This window comes from Onychomys torridus, chromosome 5 (genome assembly GCF_903995425.1).
Source record: "Onychomys torridus chromosome 5, mOncTor1.1, whole genome shotgun sequence".
Lineage (NCBI taxonomy): Eukaryota > Metazoa > Chordata > Mammalia > Rodentia > Cricetidae > Onychomys > Onychomys torridus.
The window spans coordinates 110460314-110476968 of NC_050447.1; the positions used below are offsets into that span (position 1 = coordinate 110460314).

At 44.1% G+C, this 16655-nt stretch overlaps 1 protein-coding gene across 3 annotated transcripts in view; it reads left to right on the plus strand.

Annotated features, from left to right (window-relative positions):
• Positions 1-16226, plus strand: part of Ly86 (lymphocyte antigen 86) — a 73505-nt gene extending 57279 nt beyond the window's left edge. The window contains exons 4-6 of one of the 3 annotated variants that reach the window (XM_036188318.1): positions 2578-2630; positions 4482-4587; positions 8009-8367. In XM_036188318.1, the coding sequence (XP_036044211.1) occupies positions 2578-2630; positions 4482-4587; positions 8009-8040 (191 nt within the window). In that variant the 3' untranslated portion in view covers positions 8041-8367. Of the gene's footprint in view, positions 1-2577; positions 2631-4481; positions 4588-8008; positions 8368-16196 lie in introns of those variants that run through there. The other 2 variants (XM_036188317.1, XM_036188316.1) reach the window with 2 other exon arrangements.
• The last annotated feature ends 429 nt before the right edge of the window (positions 16227-16655 follow it).

Consider the following 16655-nt stretch of genomic DNA (forward strand, 5'->3'; position numbering starts at 1 on the left):
CAAGATGCCTGTATCCAGGAACAAAGAATTAGACCAGGAACACTGATAGTTTTAGAAATGGAGACCAATGATCAACAAGAAAGTCAGGCCTGGAGAGATGGCTTAGTGGTTAAGGGCTTTTACTTCCATCAGAGGAACAGAGTGTGGTTCCCAGTACAAAGAGCAGCTTACAAATAACTCCAGCTCTAAGAACCTGATACCTACTTTTAGCCTCAGTGGTCATGCTGGAAAACACACACACACACACACACACACACACACACACACATATGCACGCACATATGCGCACACGTGTATACAGAAAGATACACATAAATCATAAATTAGGTTTTAATATGAGAAAGAGGAGAGAGGCAGAGACAGAGACAGACAGACACCCTGGACTTAGCCCCAGGCCCCTAGATTCTGCCTTAACAGAAATTCACATAGCATCTACCTTTCCTGGCTTTTGGAAGTATGTTCTCACACATGCTCTGTACATGTAGCCCTGGTGAGGATGATCGCCAGTCTTTCTGCTAATGGCTTGTCTGTTGTTATTGTTTCCCACGATAATCTTAATGCATATAGAGCCATCCTCTCCACCTTCTTCTCCACAAAACGCAAGTGTGAGAACGGACATGTCATCTGGGGATGGTGGACCTGCAGTCACAATACTTGGAGGGCTAAGGCAGAAGGACCAGAAATACAAGATCATCCTCAGCCTCTTAGTAAACCCAAGGCCAGGCAGGTTTATACGAGATCTCGTCTCAAAATAAACAGGAAAAAAAGTCACCGTGGAACTCATTGTTTTGTATGCTAACTAAAAACAAGCAGTTGGTCTGTTTTAAAATAGATTTTAAAAAAAAAAATCTGGCTCTTTACGTGACTGAGACAGGAAGCCTCTGAAGTGGGGCAGAAGAAAGATGGGTCTTTAGCACAGTGAAAATACTTACTGTTCTTACTTCAGTGATGCAGTGTGATGACCAGTAACACAACCACCTCTATATGAGGGACCAGAATGCTTTGCTGTTCTTGTCTTCAAAAGAGGACAGCTGGTAATTCACCTCTCCTGAACATGGCTAGACTTATTTCTAATAGACACTGTAGAAATGGCACTGTGTGACTCCTGCAGCATTAAGTAGCAACAGACACAGTGTCCAGAGAAGAGAAAAAAAACAGAAATGACTACAACCCAAATCTTGCCTACAGCTGAGCTATTCAGAGCCTTCAGCACATCCTAGGAATCCTGCTGCTTCTCAAGGAATTTCTTTCCCCGCTGTTCATAAGGAACACTGTAATAACTTCCTTTGCCTCTCACAACCCAAGACCTTCGGCCTCCATGTTCTGAAGCCTGTGACCTTCAATGAGAAAGTCAAAACAGTCAGGCATGCTACCTCAATCCTCTGGCCAATTTCAAATCAGCCTACGCTGAACTTGATCTGCTCTCCTCATATACAGAGTTATATTTGTGCTTCTCTCCAGGGCAAATCCGCCCCCCACCCCCCCCCCCCCCCGCCCCGCTCCTTCTTAATCGCCCCACACTCCATTTATTCCTTCTCCTCTGCAGTTCAGTCATCCTGTTAACTGGCTTTCCTTCTCCCAACTTCGGAATGTGGGCAGGGCTCCGGGTGCTTCCAACCTCCACTCCTCTGACTGCTAATTCTGTCTCCCTTGAGGCTTCCTCCTGTCTCATGACTTTATAGCTAGCTACATGTTAATGACTCAATTCTTTGTAGCTGCACCCCTAATTCTTCCCTCGTATTCCAGAACTGTAGATCCAACTGCTTTCAAAGACCCTGTCTTGGTCATTTGAGAAATCAAAGCCTTTCGCGCCCCTGACACACATTTTCCTCCCTGTCCTCCAGACTCCCTGTCTTAAGGAGCAGCACCCCTATCTTCCCAGATGCTCCAGCCACCTCTGTCTCTGTCCTTACCCTTTTCCACATCAGTGCCATTCTCTTCATGCTGTTGCTTTAAAATTCTCTTTCTTGCTCCTCGGGACTTAGTCTATTATCACCACCATGGTGACACCTCCTCTGACCAACCATCCTGTAAAACTCAGCATCTCCCTCTTCCCGGATGTAGTTTGCCACAGGCTGCTCTTCGGGCTTTACATTCAGTACGTCTTAATTCCTGCAGGCCTAGGAAGTGGGCGTGCCCTTTACATTATAACACCCTTCTTGTGGAAAGAGCAAATGGCTGGCCAGGCCGTTAGAGCAGGTGGCTTCAGAGTTTCAGCCTCTGTCTCCCCTGAATCCCAGCTCCAGTTCTTGACCCCTCAGTCAGTCAGAGTCTTTCCAGGACCTTCACGTTTCCCCTCAGCACTTTTCACTGTTTAGGGAGCTCTCTGCTCACACCATTCTCTACTGTCAGCCTCAGTGTTGGAAAACAAGCAACATGGGGACAGAGACTATTGTTCATAAATAAATGAAGATCCACTTGGAGTCAGGAAATTAAAGCTTTTATATCAACGGCTACTCTTGTTTTATTTCCCAGACTTGATCTACATCTCTATGACCACAAATGATATGAACACATTATTTTGGGATTTGTCTTGAATGACTGAATGATGTTATCTATGCTTTATGTATTTTTCAGAGCAGATATACTATGCTGGCCCTATCAATAATCTTGGATTTGATGTTCCACAGGTAAGGTTTTGGTTTTCTCTTTTTGTGTTGTTACGTAATTATTGTGTCGGAGAGTGGATCTTCAACTCTTGGAAGAGAAAAAAGAGGAGGAGGAAGATGAAGAGAAGGAAAAGAGGAAGAAAAGAAGAGGAGAAATAGATTTAAATAGTTGAAAGCATTAGCACACGCCATAGTTAGGAGGCATGCTTAAGATGCTGGCTTTGCCCTTTTTGATGCTTCCTTCACATTGGTGTTTTGTTGAACCTTTGGGTTGAACCAGAAGAAATCCAACTGAGAGTTGAAATGCTGGCATCTTGTCCACAGGATTGGGGGTGTGTCTGTGGGGACTCCATATGGCTAGAGTTGCTTGGGCTGTGTAGGAGGAACTCGCTTCCGGTACAGGACACTTACAAAACCTCAAAGACTTTAATGTCCCTCAGTTACCATCCTTTCACGGTGTCTTCTGGGGTTTTAGTCTGCTTCTATTTGCTGTGTCATGTATGAAGAACAGGGATGAGGGGATTGCTTAGCGGTGAGAGTGCTCACCCTGCAAACATTAGTACCTGAGTTTGATCTCCAGAGCCCACGTTTAAAAAGCCAAATGAGGTGGCACATGCTTATAATCCAAATGCTGGAAAAGTAGAAACAGGCAGACCCCTGGGACTTCCTGGCCAGCCAGCCTAGCAAGCTTCAAGTCAGTGAGAAATCCTGACTCAAAAAAGGAAAAAGTTAGATGACACATGAATAGTAACACCAAGATTGTCCTTGGCCTCCACATGCATGTGCACATGCATGTGTGTGCATGCACACACACACACACACACACACACACACATATGTATATATATATATATATATATATATATATATATATATATATATATATCCAATATACACATGTCTGCACATACAAACATGACCACACACATACATGTACACAAAGTAATAAAGGTGTACCTAGCCTACCGCTCCAGAGTATTGCACATCCAGGGTAAAGGGCGAACATCTGGTGAGGGTCTCCTTGCTGCTGAGGACTTTGCAGCATCCTAAGTCAGCACAGGACATTAGGGGACAAAAGGCATCAAAGTTGTTTTTATAACATACCCACTCCTGAGAAAACCCTCCTGCCCCACACTGTGAGCTCCTAAGTCAGTCTGGAACAGGCCTTCTTGGATTTCTGTAGGAATCTTTCTCTCAACTGGAGTCTCCAGCCCTCCCTCTTGGGAATTTTCCAGTGATCTTCTCAGGCCTTTCTGTAAAATGCATAACGTCTGCCAGGAAGGGAAACAATCTCTCCTCACTGCTAGCATGCACAGCCTGAACTCTCCCAGGGAGCTTCGCTTCAAATTGTTGCTACTTGAATGCTTTCTCTTTCCTCGTTTTTCTTCTGATACCCCACAAGAGACTGATATAATAATTGCTATCAATTGGATTTCATTTTTGCTTTGCTGGCTTTTTAAAATCAGTTACTCTTAGCAATTCCTATGAAACAAAGGGGGGCAGGGTCTTAAAGTCATAGAAGCCCTTTGAAAGGAAATTTGCCTTCCGAGATATAAAGGGATTTATAGATGCTCCTCATCTTAACTCAGGATTACATCCCATAAACTCTCCATGAGTTGAAAATAGCATAAATTGAAAGTATTGACTCCACCCAGCCTACAGAAAAAAACATCATCGCTTCACCACATGGTTCACAGAAGAGTCCTGGTCATTCGATTGTGTATTCTCATGGCTGGGCACTGTGACTCACTGGCACTGCTCAGGATGCGGGGAGGGGGGTTGAACTGTATGACACAGGCCTGGAAAAAGGAAAATTCAAAATGCAAAGTAGAGATCCTACTGAGCCCATTTTTCCTCCCCCACTTTAACTAGAGCCATTGTAAGCGGACACCATATTGTAGTTATCTACAGTTCTTGCAGGACACTCCTTCCCTGCCTTCTTCAGCCAATCAACAGCTCTCTACAGATACAATCCAATGTAAGTCACTCGTAGTCGGCTGTCCAGAGCCTGGTTCTCCTCCTCTTCCGGGGCCTGTACCTGGGAAGTAGACACCTGGCAAGCTCCTTCCCACACCCAGCCTGGAGACCCAACAGAGGATGTAGCCTCCTGGGACACATTCCACGCAGGCCTATGCAGCAGAACAGTCGGGACCTTGATCCCAAGAGAGGCTGTTCACACTGGCCACAGACAGCCAGAGTGTGCTTTGGGCCTCCAGCTCACAGCCAGCTGCCACACAGAGAACCTCTGCTTTCCTAAGAGCAGTTAGTTGAGAATATTTTAATGAAGGGCCTATTCACATCCCCTCCTTCACCTAGACCCTCAGAGATGGGCTCTGAACTAAAGGAGATTTCCTCTTTAACCAAAATTCTTTCCACTCAGTATTTACTTTTCAGTATCTTGGTTATTTTCCCTCTTTTTTGAAATGTGTTTATTTATGTACCTATAAGTGTGTGTGGTATATACTGTTAGTGTGCACATGTGCATGCAAGTGAATGGATAAAAGGATGTGGATATGTGTATAGAGACCTGAGATCTCCATTGGATGTCTTTTCTTGATCTCAATCCATCTTTATTTTTCACATTTATCTATCTATCTATCTATCTATCTATCTATCTATCTATCTATTTATGTGTATGTGTGTATGTTATATGCACATATCACAGTGCATGTGTGGAGTTCAAAGGATAACTTTCAGGAGTCTGTTCTCTCCTTCCACCATGTGGGTTCTGAAAATCAAACTCAGATAGTCAGATTGGAAACCAACACATTTACCATTGAGCCATCTTGCATGCCTGCACCTTTATTTTTTGAGACAAGGCCTCACAATGATCCTTAAGCACATCAATTCAGCTGAACTGGCTGGCCAATGAGTTTCAGGGATCCACTTATTGCTATGGAACAATCTTTGTACACTGTAAATATATATTACTCTCATTGGTTAATGAAAGAGCTGACTGACCAATAGCTGGACAGGTAGAGGTTAGGCAGGACTTGCAGACAAAAACAGAGCATGAAGAAGAAGGAAGGAGTCTCAGGAGTCAAAGAGATGAATTTGCTGTATTGAAAAAAGGTACTGTCACATGGCAGAGTGTAGATAAGAAATATGGATTAATTAAAATGTCAGAGCTAGTTATTAATAAGCCTGAGCTACTGGCCAAGCATTTGTAATTAATAATAAGTCTCTGTATGGTTATTTGGGAACTGGATGGCAGGACAAAAAAAGTCTTCCTACAACTTTTCTCCACCCTCCACTCCCATCCCAAGTGCTAGTGTATTAGGGGTAGTGCCACCTGTGGGTTTTTGCGGAGATTCTGGAGATACAAATTCTGATCCTAAGGCCTGCACATCCGACTTTATACCAACTAAGTCATTTCCTTAATGCAAAACTTATCTTTTAATTGATGGATAATAATTGTGGGTTTTTATAGAGTTCAATGTGACATCTCTGGATACATGCAGAGCATATATTCACCAGATCAGGGCAAATGGCATAGCCATTGCTATCATTTCCTTGTGCTGGGTAAGGATAGTCCCAGCTTATTTATAAAAAGCCCTCTCCACCATCTTATTTTCCTTTTAACACAACAATCCCTTGACCCAAATTAAAGTCTTGCATATAATCCTGTATTTTCCTGTGTCTGCTCTTTTCTGAATTAAAAGTGGAAGATCCTTTTTTGTCTAACAAAATATATGGACATTTTCTTGGTACAACCTGAACCATAAATTGCCAAGGACATGGATACATACCTCCTCAGTGCCCTCTTTAGCTGTGGAAACAGACTGCTCTCTGTCCATTGCCCCTATCCTGGTTTCCTATTCCATAGTCCATGCCTTGGTTGGTCTCCAGAAAGACTGGGTCCCCTGAAGAAGCTCACCCTTTATATAAAAGCATGTGTATCAGCTGGGCAATGGTGGCACCCTCCTTTAATCCCAGCACTTGGGAGGCAGAGCCAGGCAGATCTCTGTGAATTCAAGGCCAGTCTGGTCTACAGAGCAAGATCTAGGACAGGCACAAAAACTACACAGAGAGGGCTGGAGAGATGGTGCAGAGGTTAAGAGCACTGCTTGCTCTTCCAAAGGTCCTGAGTTCAATTCCCAGCAACCACATGGTGGCTCACAACCATCTGTAATGAGATCTGGTGCCCTCTTCTGGCCTGCAGGGATATGTACACTGTATACACAATAAATAAATAAATTTAAAAAAAAAAACTACAGAGAGAAACCCTGTCTCAAAACAAACAAACAAACAAACAAAAAGCATATATATTTTGTCATTCATAATCTAGAGCCCCTTCCTTCAAATGCTGTAGCTTCTTCTAGGCTAATGGCATGTACAGCTTCTTTTTAACACAGCAGCCAGAGAGATCTTCCTAATATACCCAAGAAAACTGTCACACCTGAGTCCCTTTCAGGGTTGAAGCAAATACCCCATCATGTCTGCCAAGCCTTGAGACTCTGGCCTCTTGTGGGCTTCCAATCTCCCTTTCTCTGCCTCCTCCCTGAAGTCCCATTGGCCTCTTGTCTGTTTCTAAAATATGGAGACATCAGCCCCACAGTAGCCTGGCACCCTCTTGCATCCCTTTCAAGTGTTTGCCTAAAGGTCATTCTCTTTCCAAGGCCTCCCTTGGATCATCCTGCTTAGAGTTGCAAGCTAACATCAGTCCCACCAAAGCCAGCTATCATTTCCACCCTCTTCCTGAACAAATTTCTCCATAGCAACTTCATCTGTGGTGTTACTTACCCTGGGAATTTTTCATCTCTCCCAGTGAAATGCAAGCCATATGCTGTGACATGTACACACCAATACCCATACACATATACACACACACTAAGATAGACAGATGATAGATAGAGAGATGATAGACAGACAGACAGACAGATCGATAGATTAATAGAGAGAGAGAGATAAAGAGAGAGATAGAGAGATAGAGAGAGAGATAAATAGATGATAGATAGATAGATAGATGGATGGATGGATGGATGGATGGATGGATAGATAGATAGATAGATAGATAGATAGATAGATAGATAGATGTAATTGAAAAACATCTAATAAATATGCTCAAATACTTATTTAAAATAGCATAGTCTTTGCAATATAATCTATGCTTATCATCCTTGGGTTCACTTTAACCATTTCTAGATGACATACTACTTGATATCATGTAAGCTCTATGTTGATCATTATACTAGACTGTCCAGAGGATCTTAACAAGACAAAGAAGTCTAAACATATTCAGAACAGAAACAACGTTCTATGAATATTCTTATTCTGCAGTTGGTAGAGTACACAGAGGCACAGTACTTGGATGGAGAAGGAACTGATTGTACTTATTAAGTGGTTGATTGGATTGTGGCTCATTCATATGCCTAATGCTTTACCTGTGTCCCTTGCAGGGCGAATACCAGATTTTGCTGGAACTGTATAATGAAAATCGTGCCATTGTGGCTTGTGCCAATGCTACTGTCATCAGCTCTTGACCATTGCCTGCCAGAAAATGCATAGCAAGCTTGGCCTAGGTGAACCCCAAAGTCCCCAGACTCAGCTGCCTGTAAGAAGAACCACTGATGGCCAAAAGAGGCTTTACAAAGAAATTCCATATGGGTCCCCCTGCCAATCTTAGCCCCAGGGACAGATGCTTCCAGACCCCACGAAAGTAATAAAGCCTCCAAAATGATGTTTCTGAGGACTCTAAGTAGTCTCGAGGCCACATTTGTAATGGCTCTCCTTATGTAATTACATGTCATCAAATGTACCTCCTTGTCTGCTCCTTAGAAACACTTCCTTGCAGTTGCCCGGGATTTAAAAACAAACAAACAAACAAACCTGACCTGCACCTGTTCGTTGTGGCTTACTCAATGACTGTTAGGACAGTCTGTGGTTAACGAGTTATTTTCTTCAGACACAAGTGTTGGTCACTGATGCAGCACAAGTAGCTCTCGGAAGTACAAGAGGATGGTGATCTGCCTAAAATCAGAGCTCCAAAACACTGTACATTGCTGCTCCTGGGCCCTAAGACCATGACGGGGAAATGCTGATGAGCCCTCACCGAGAGTTATGTCATCCCCCCCACTTGTCCACACACTCTTTATCTTCATCCTCCATGTCTGCCAACCCTCCATCTCTAGGGTCAGTCCTGGGGTCAGTCCCACATGGTGGAAGGAAAGAACTGATAACCACAAGCTGTCCTTTGACACCCCTGACATATACAACCATATTCTGTGGCATGTACATGCCAATACACATATACACACATGCACACACTAAGATAGATAGACAGACCAACAGATAGATAGATAGATGATTGATAGATAGATAGATAGATAGATAGATAGATAGATAGATAGATGATAGGCAGATAGATAGACAGACAGATAGATAACAAATCTCTATGTTAACTAACTTAACAAAGGGAAGACGGACACTTGGCTCATAGCTTTGGAAGTTTCTGCCCGTGACTGTGGTCCTTATGCTTTAGCCTGTGATGGAGTGTCACCTTACAGCAAGAGCATTGTGGCAGAGTAAAGGGGGACAGGATCCCACGATCCCTTCAAGACAATGACTCAATTATCTGAAGACTAGGAGTAGTAGGCCCTTTTTCTGCAAGACTGCATCACTTCTAAATGGCATCTCCCTAGGGACCAAGCTTTTAACTCACTAGCTTTCCTGGACAGTCAAGATTCAAACTTAGCATCCCCAAAGCCTGACTTTGCCTGCCCTCAGCACACAGTGCTACTTATTCTTGAATTCATTCATTCATTCATTCATTCATTCATTCATTCATTCATTCAGGAAATTACTCCTGACCACTTTACATATCAGGTACTATGTGGTTTTAGGATACGCTTAAAAACAAAATGACTCTGCCCCATCTCCTCAGGATTATCGGTCCCCTGAACTGTTTAGAAGCCACGTGTCCACTTGAGGGCACATTCACTCATGTCACTCACTTGACCCTCCTTCAGCACCTCAGTAAGTGAGCCAGTTGCCATCCCGCGTCTCGCTTCCCAGAAGCCATGCCTTCCTGTTTCTTGCACATGCAGATGGCTCTCAGGCTGGGTAGCTGCTTCCTTCCCATTTCCTCCCAACCTCTCCACTGCATCCCTGGGCCTCCTGCTCCATGGCCTTAGTGAAAGGAGGTGTGTGGACTCACCATCTGTCCATTCCTAACATCTATAGACATGTCTTGGTGTCTGATTAGAAGAAGAAAAAGGTTCCTAGTCCAAAGCATGTTGATTGCTTTGAATTCCTGTAGGCACAGAATTAAATCTCAGAGAACGGCCAGACAGACAGACCGTGAGTCAGTACTAAACCAATCAGGATGGCCAGCCATATATGTACAGTAAGGCAGCTTTAAAAGTAGTATTGAAGTTTCCTGGGTTGAAAACAGACAAAAATGATATCAGTGTCCCTGTGTGGGCCTATAATGCTCCCAAGAAAAACACAGCCATGCCAGGCCTAGGAGCAAGCTTCTAATTGTACAACCATTCTGACCCTTCCAGTCCCTCTAACTCTGGGCATGTGCCCCATTCCCTTCTCAGTACATTCCTGTGACTGATTTGAAAAAACACTTGAGGAGACTGTGTTCTCACTCACATGTCCCACCAGGTCAGAACAGCTGCCACAGCCTCCCAAAGGCACAAATAGATCCCAGCCATTCTTTCTCTTTGGCCCTTCTTGAACCTGACAACCTCTGTGGGGCGTGCACGTGTGTGTGTGTGTGTGTGTGTGTGTGTGTGTGTGTGTGTGTGTGTGCACCCTTCCCTATATAATCCAGCCATTTTGGTTACCTTCCCTCTTTTTTGGTCTATCCTTTACCTCCCTGGTCTCTTGGTCTGGCTCTCCCCTCTCCTCCCCTTCTCTTCACATGGTCTGGTTCAGTCTGCTCACATTCACTCTGGATGCTTCAAGGATGCCCCTGACACTGGCTATACTCTCCCTTTTATCTACAACAAACTTTCTCCTCCACCATACCTGGGAGCAGTCATTTCCTTTCCTTTTTTATTTCTTTTTCCATTCATCTGGTGTCAAAACCCAGAACCGGTCATGTCCTTTTCTATTTCTTTTTTCATTCAGATACATATACAACACGACCCCTGCACCTGAGGCATAGGGAACAGTGCAGAACACAGGGCCAAAAAACTGTAAGATCCAGAGGACCAGGAAGTCTGCTGCAAGATTGTTTTCTAGACATGACAGAAAAGGCACACCCACGAGGCCGGGCGTTGGTGGTGCATGCCTTTAATCCTAGCACTCGGGAGGCAGAGGCAGGCGGATCTCTGTGAGTTTGAGGCCAGCCTGGTCTACAAAGCGAGTTCCAGGAAAGGCGCAAAGCTACACAGAGAAACCCTGTCTCGAAAACCCAAAAAAAAAAAAAAAAAAAAAAAGGCATACCCACAAAATGTCAATATCACAGCTGCTCAATCAAGACCTAAACAATGACAAGACCAGTTGACATAACCCTGATGGAGGAATTCTCATGGGATCCTACATAAAGAGCTACAAGCAATTAAAGACTGCTAAGACAGAGAAAATTAACCTTCCCCAGGGATGTTTTCCCCTAAATGGCTATCCAATCCCAAGCCGTCAGTCCTAAAAATATATACAAACAAACAATACTAAAGAGACTCAGCGGGTGGCATTTATATATTTATTTGCATCTATATGTAACAATACAATTACAATTGCAATAGTAATTGAAGAGGAAAGGGCCATGAATTTGAGGAGGAAAGGATACAGAAGAAGTTGGAGGTTGAGGGAAATAGTGCAATTATATTTTAATTAAATATAGAAGTTTCTTTTTAAGTAGGTACCCAGAGCTAGAAATCTAGGTGATGTGGTAAGGAAAGGCAGAGGGTATAGAAGGGACCCAAATTTCCTGTCTAATGGTTTAAGTTTACTTCTCTTCTCCTAAAAAGACTTTGCTACTCTTTCAAAATCATAGAAAACTCCAGGAGTTTGTCCAACCTCTGAAGTGAAAGAATCAAAGGCCTCTTTGGGAATCTCCAGCCATCGCTGTAGTCCCTACCCTTCTTTATGTTTTGAGAGAAATTTCAACCTCTCTGCATAGATTATTACTGAACTATCTTTTAAGGAGCCCAGTGTCCTGGGGAAGTCCTGGTCTAAGGCACAGGTCTGGGTAAATGTCCAACAGTCCTTAGGGACAGTGTGATCTTCTTCCGGGAATTAGTCTCTCACTGTATCTAAAATGTAGGGGGACCTGGCTGTCCCCTGTGATTACTGATGCCCCGGGATTTGGCTATTAGTCGGGTTTGCTGTAGTCAACCTACTTCTCTTCAGGGCTTCCCTTCAAGCTTCCCTGAACATGAGTTTCTTTCTCAGGCAGTGTCTCCTTTCAGCAACTGTATACTTCACACCCCAAACTGCCCAAGGTACAGAAGACAAGGGCTGATTTGCCTTGAAGACTGTTCTTTGCTCTGATTGGACTGGCTTGTGTCACATGACCTGATCACAGCTAGTTCAAGTGGGAACCACAAATATGTGTAAGACACGTCTCAGGGATTAGAAATGTGTGAAGGGGAAAGTAAAAAGATGCTAGACGCTGAGAACACCAGTGAGATTTCAGCAGTTCCTACGATCATGGATGCTTCTTCCTCTGCTGCGCACTGGGCAGATGATCTGTGTCTTCACACTAAGACTCTACCTGTATCTCTGGAATGTAACCATGATAAATACGTGCCCTGTAAAGATGGGACGAGAGTTAAATGAACGGATGCATGCTGCGCTGGTCGCTTTCTGAGAACAAACAGCCTGAGAAAATGTACCTAATGAGGAAAGGCTCATCTGCTTCACAGTTTGGGGGTTTTCAGCCCACGGTCACTTGGTCCCCTTGCTCTGGTTCTGTGGTGACCCAGTGCACTGCAGGGGAGGTGCATGACCGAAAGAGCTTGCTCACCTCACGGCAGCTGGGAAGCAGAAGAAAGGCAGGAAAGGACCAGATCCCCAAATTCCTCAAGGGAAAGCCCCAGTGGCCTGCCTTTCCCCCACTAGGCTCCACTTCTTGATGTGACATTGCCTTCCAACAGCACTGCTCTTGGACCCACGACTTTAACACATGCGCATTTGGGAGATATCCAAGATTTGAAGGATGGTGCATGTTCTCATTAGAACTGGCTTGGGATACCAGTCATCATCATCATTGTGTTGGGATGGGCACTCCCCGGTGGAGGTAATGCCTCGTGTTCTGCTACCACCTTCCTATCCTATCCCTCCTACGCTCCATGATGGCACCAAACAATGGTAGATTGTAGTCAGACTTACTTTGGACCTCAGGCTTCCAAATAATAAAACGGAGACTTATTAAGCATGAAATTTTGACCTTAGCTTAGGCTTGCTCCTAACTAGCTCTTAAAACTAAAATTAACCCATTTATATTAATCTGTGTTCTGCCACATGGCTTGTTACCTCTCCTCAGTACGGTACATCAACTTCCTCAGAGTTCAGAGTCTTGTTGGTGAATTCCCCTGCCTCTCATCTCATCCGCAGCCTGCACAGCCCCCCATCCCCACCCCCCCCCCCCAGTTCCTCTCTCTCCCTGGAAGTCCTGCCTATCCTCTCCTGCCTAGCTATTGGCCATTCAGCTCTTTATTAAACCAATCAGAAGGTGCCTTAGGCAAGCAAAGGAGGACAGAGATACATCTTCACAGTGTGATCAAATATCCCACAACAGCAGAAAGCTGCCCCTCTTACATTGTGTTAGCCATATTTCAGGATACCAGTCCTAGACACCTTCTGTCTCTGTGACAAAACACTGACCCAAAGCAATTTGGGAAAGAAAGGGTTTATTGGTTTACACTTCCACATCACAGTCCATCATTGAGGGAAGTCAGCAGATGCCAAAGAAGAGCACTGCTTACTCAATTACAGTTCCATCCAACCAGGACCGTCTGCCCAGAGGTGGCACTGCCCACAGAGTGCTGGGCCCTCATTCATCAATTAGTAATCAAGAATTATCCCACCGACTTGCTCACAGGCCAATCCTCTATGGTAGAAGCATTTCTCAATGAGGTTCCCTCTTCCCAGATGACTCTGGCTTATGTCCAACTGACAAGAAACTGACCAGCACAACTGGCCCCTTCTCAGCTTGACACACAAATGTATCACTATTTTATCTAAACATGCTATGAGTAGCTTTCTTAGACAAAGGGTCAGGTGACATGTTCCATGAGTTATAGGCTGGGTCAATTAGCACTCCAAAGTATTTAAGTAAAATGCTCTTCCCCAAAAGATAAATTGAAGTTCCCCCAAAATGGAAATACTGTAACCAGGCCAAAAGGATCTTTGAAAGAAAGTATGTGTATATTTTAATTCAATTTGTTCCCTGCAAATAAAGACACACCTTGAAGACCTGAAGAACCAAATGTAGCAACTGCCAGTTTAACAATTACTTAACAGCCAGAAATAGCTGCTGAGAGGTGGGAATGGTTCTTAGCCTCATTATGACACTGACTGCCTGTCATCTGGGTGGCTATGGCTCAGATGTAAACTAACTGGATGTTTCCCAGTCAGCAAGGCCAGTACCTCAGTCTACTCTCTCCGGCACTGCGACAGGCAGGCCGGGCATTATGGGAGATGAAAAGGAGTAATTTTTCCCTCTAGTGTACATGTGGTTGCAGTTGTTCAGTTGGAACTCTAAGACGCCTTTCATCACTTTCCAGTGTATCTATGTGATTTTTTTTCTCCTCACTAATATAGCTTTCCCTTAATATGTGCTTTGGTTTGGTACATGTGTGTCCCCCCAAAACCCATGTGTTAAAGGCCTGGACCCCAGGTCCTTCTCTGCTGCTGATGCTGTTGAGAAGTATGGTGGCAACTTTAAGAAGCAAAGCCTCCTAAAGGCCAGGGGCCTTTAGGTCATCAGGAGCATGTCTCAGGGAACTGTGGGCTCCAGGCCCCTTTTCACTTTAACTTCACAGCTGGAAATCAGTGTATCTGCTTTATCATGTACTCCCACCATAATGTACTCCTCACCAAAGCTCCAAAGCAACACAACCCATCCATCATGGACTAGAACTCCAAAATTGAGCCCAAAATTACCATTTGTATCTTTATAATCTTACTGGTTAGATGATGAGTGAGTAAGTTCTTTACTTCAATATCTTGGTCTTTTTGCCCTTGAGGAAAAAGATTTATATACCAACCCAGACTCGTGTACTTGGTCTCCAGCTGATAAAGCTGTTGCGGGGAGGGGTCTCTGAAGATTTTAAGAAGCGGGGCATACCTGGGGGAATGAGGTCACTGGTGGGTGAACCTTGAGGTTATATCCTGCCCCTACTTCTTGCCCTATTTTTGCTTCCCAATCTACCCAGATGTGAGCAAGCAGCCTCATACTTCTGCAGCCATCAGATCCACTCCAACTACTGTGTCTTCCCTACTGTAAGAGACTGCACATCAAATTTTGGGCCTCCCCAGTTGACTCAGAGTGGTGCTAAGACACAGGTAGCATTATTACTTTATTTTTATTTTATGTGCATTGGTGTGAGAGTGATGGATCTCCTGGGACTGGAGTTACAGGCAGCTGTGAGCTGCCATGTGGGTGCTGGGAATAGAACCCGGGTCCTCTGGAAGAGCAGCTGGTGCTTTTAACCACTGAGCCATCTTTCCAGTCCAAGAATGGAATTTGTAGAGAACATTGTAGACAGTATTTATAATGAACATTTGTTAGCCAATTACTTACAGCATTACCTAAGCTATATGAAAGCTTAGGCCATAGACAATCAACGATAAGACCTTGGGAGAGCATTAGGAAAGTTACAGGTGTACCAATAGGCAGTCATGGTGAAGCCTTAAGGTGGAGGATCATTAAGAGAGTTGGAACACTACACTCTAGACAGAACAGTGGGGTCCTGAAGGGACAAAGGAGAAGTCTGGCTTTTATAGGCTTCCTGGAATTGCCGTGGGAGTGGGAAGACATGATGAGCAAGCTCCATACTATGAGACCTCTATCCTATGTGCTACAAGTCACAAGGCACTGAAAGGAACAAAGCTGTAATTCGAGGTTGTTTTGTGCTTGCTCACAGCTGCAAGGGGCAGGGAGGCTGCAGGGCCACATCAAACATCAACATAAAGTTGTGCTTTATCAACTCTCTGCCCCAGAGGGAGCTGTGGGGGGCTGATTTGCGGGGAGAGAATGTTAGCAGGTCTGTGCTCATGTATGTGACTTTAACACTAAGCAACTAGCCACTGTGGTGGGAGACTTTAGCCGTAGGGTACACATGGACCTCAGTTCAAGTCCTCACTCTGCCACCAGTGGGATCCATGAGCTCTGTTTCCTCATCTGTTAAATAGGGACAGTGACAGCCAGACATGATGGAATAAGCCTTTAATCCCAGCACTCAGAAGGCAAAAGTTTAAGGTCTTATGTTTGTATAGCTCATTTTAAATTGTAATGGATAATTAAAAATAGATTAATAATTAATCATCTATGATAATCATACTCGTAGCCATGTTAGTTTTCTAGGTATACATAGAGATATTTCAGATAGATAGGTAATCTTCAAATACTTCAAAGACCTACAGCATATGGCATTTAAAATATTTTTAAAATTTAAACTTTCTGGACAGTGAGACATGTCTGCTCCTGGCAACACCGATTTACTTCAGAGAGGAGGATGGGCATTAAAGACACTTTGTATCTTATCTTCACCTTGGCAAAAGTAGCCATTTGTGTACTGCTTGATCGACTGGACATGCAGGACCCATAGAAAGGTGACCACTAAACTTTGCTTGACAAAATGGTCCTTCAGGTTCCTGCTTTGAAGAGGAAACTGCCAGACATTCTACAGGACACTGAGAGAAGTGACCGAGAGACTCTAGCCCTGTGGGCTGAAGACAAATGCCCCAACTTTACAAAGGAACATTAGGTGACTGTCCAGGCTGCCAGCTGTCTCTGTATACCCTGCAAGACTCCCGAAAGTTGCTTACATCCTTCTCCCAGTTCTCAGGTAATAGTATATCCTTCTGAGGTCTTTGATGTGGTTGAAGACTAGATAGTTATAATTTCCTCAGTTATGATAAAAGATA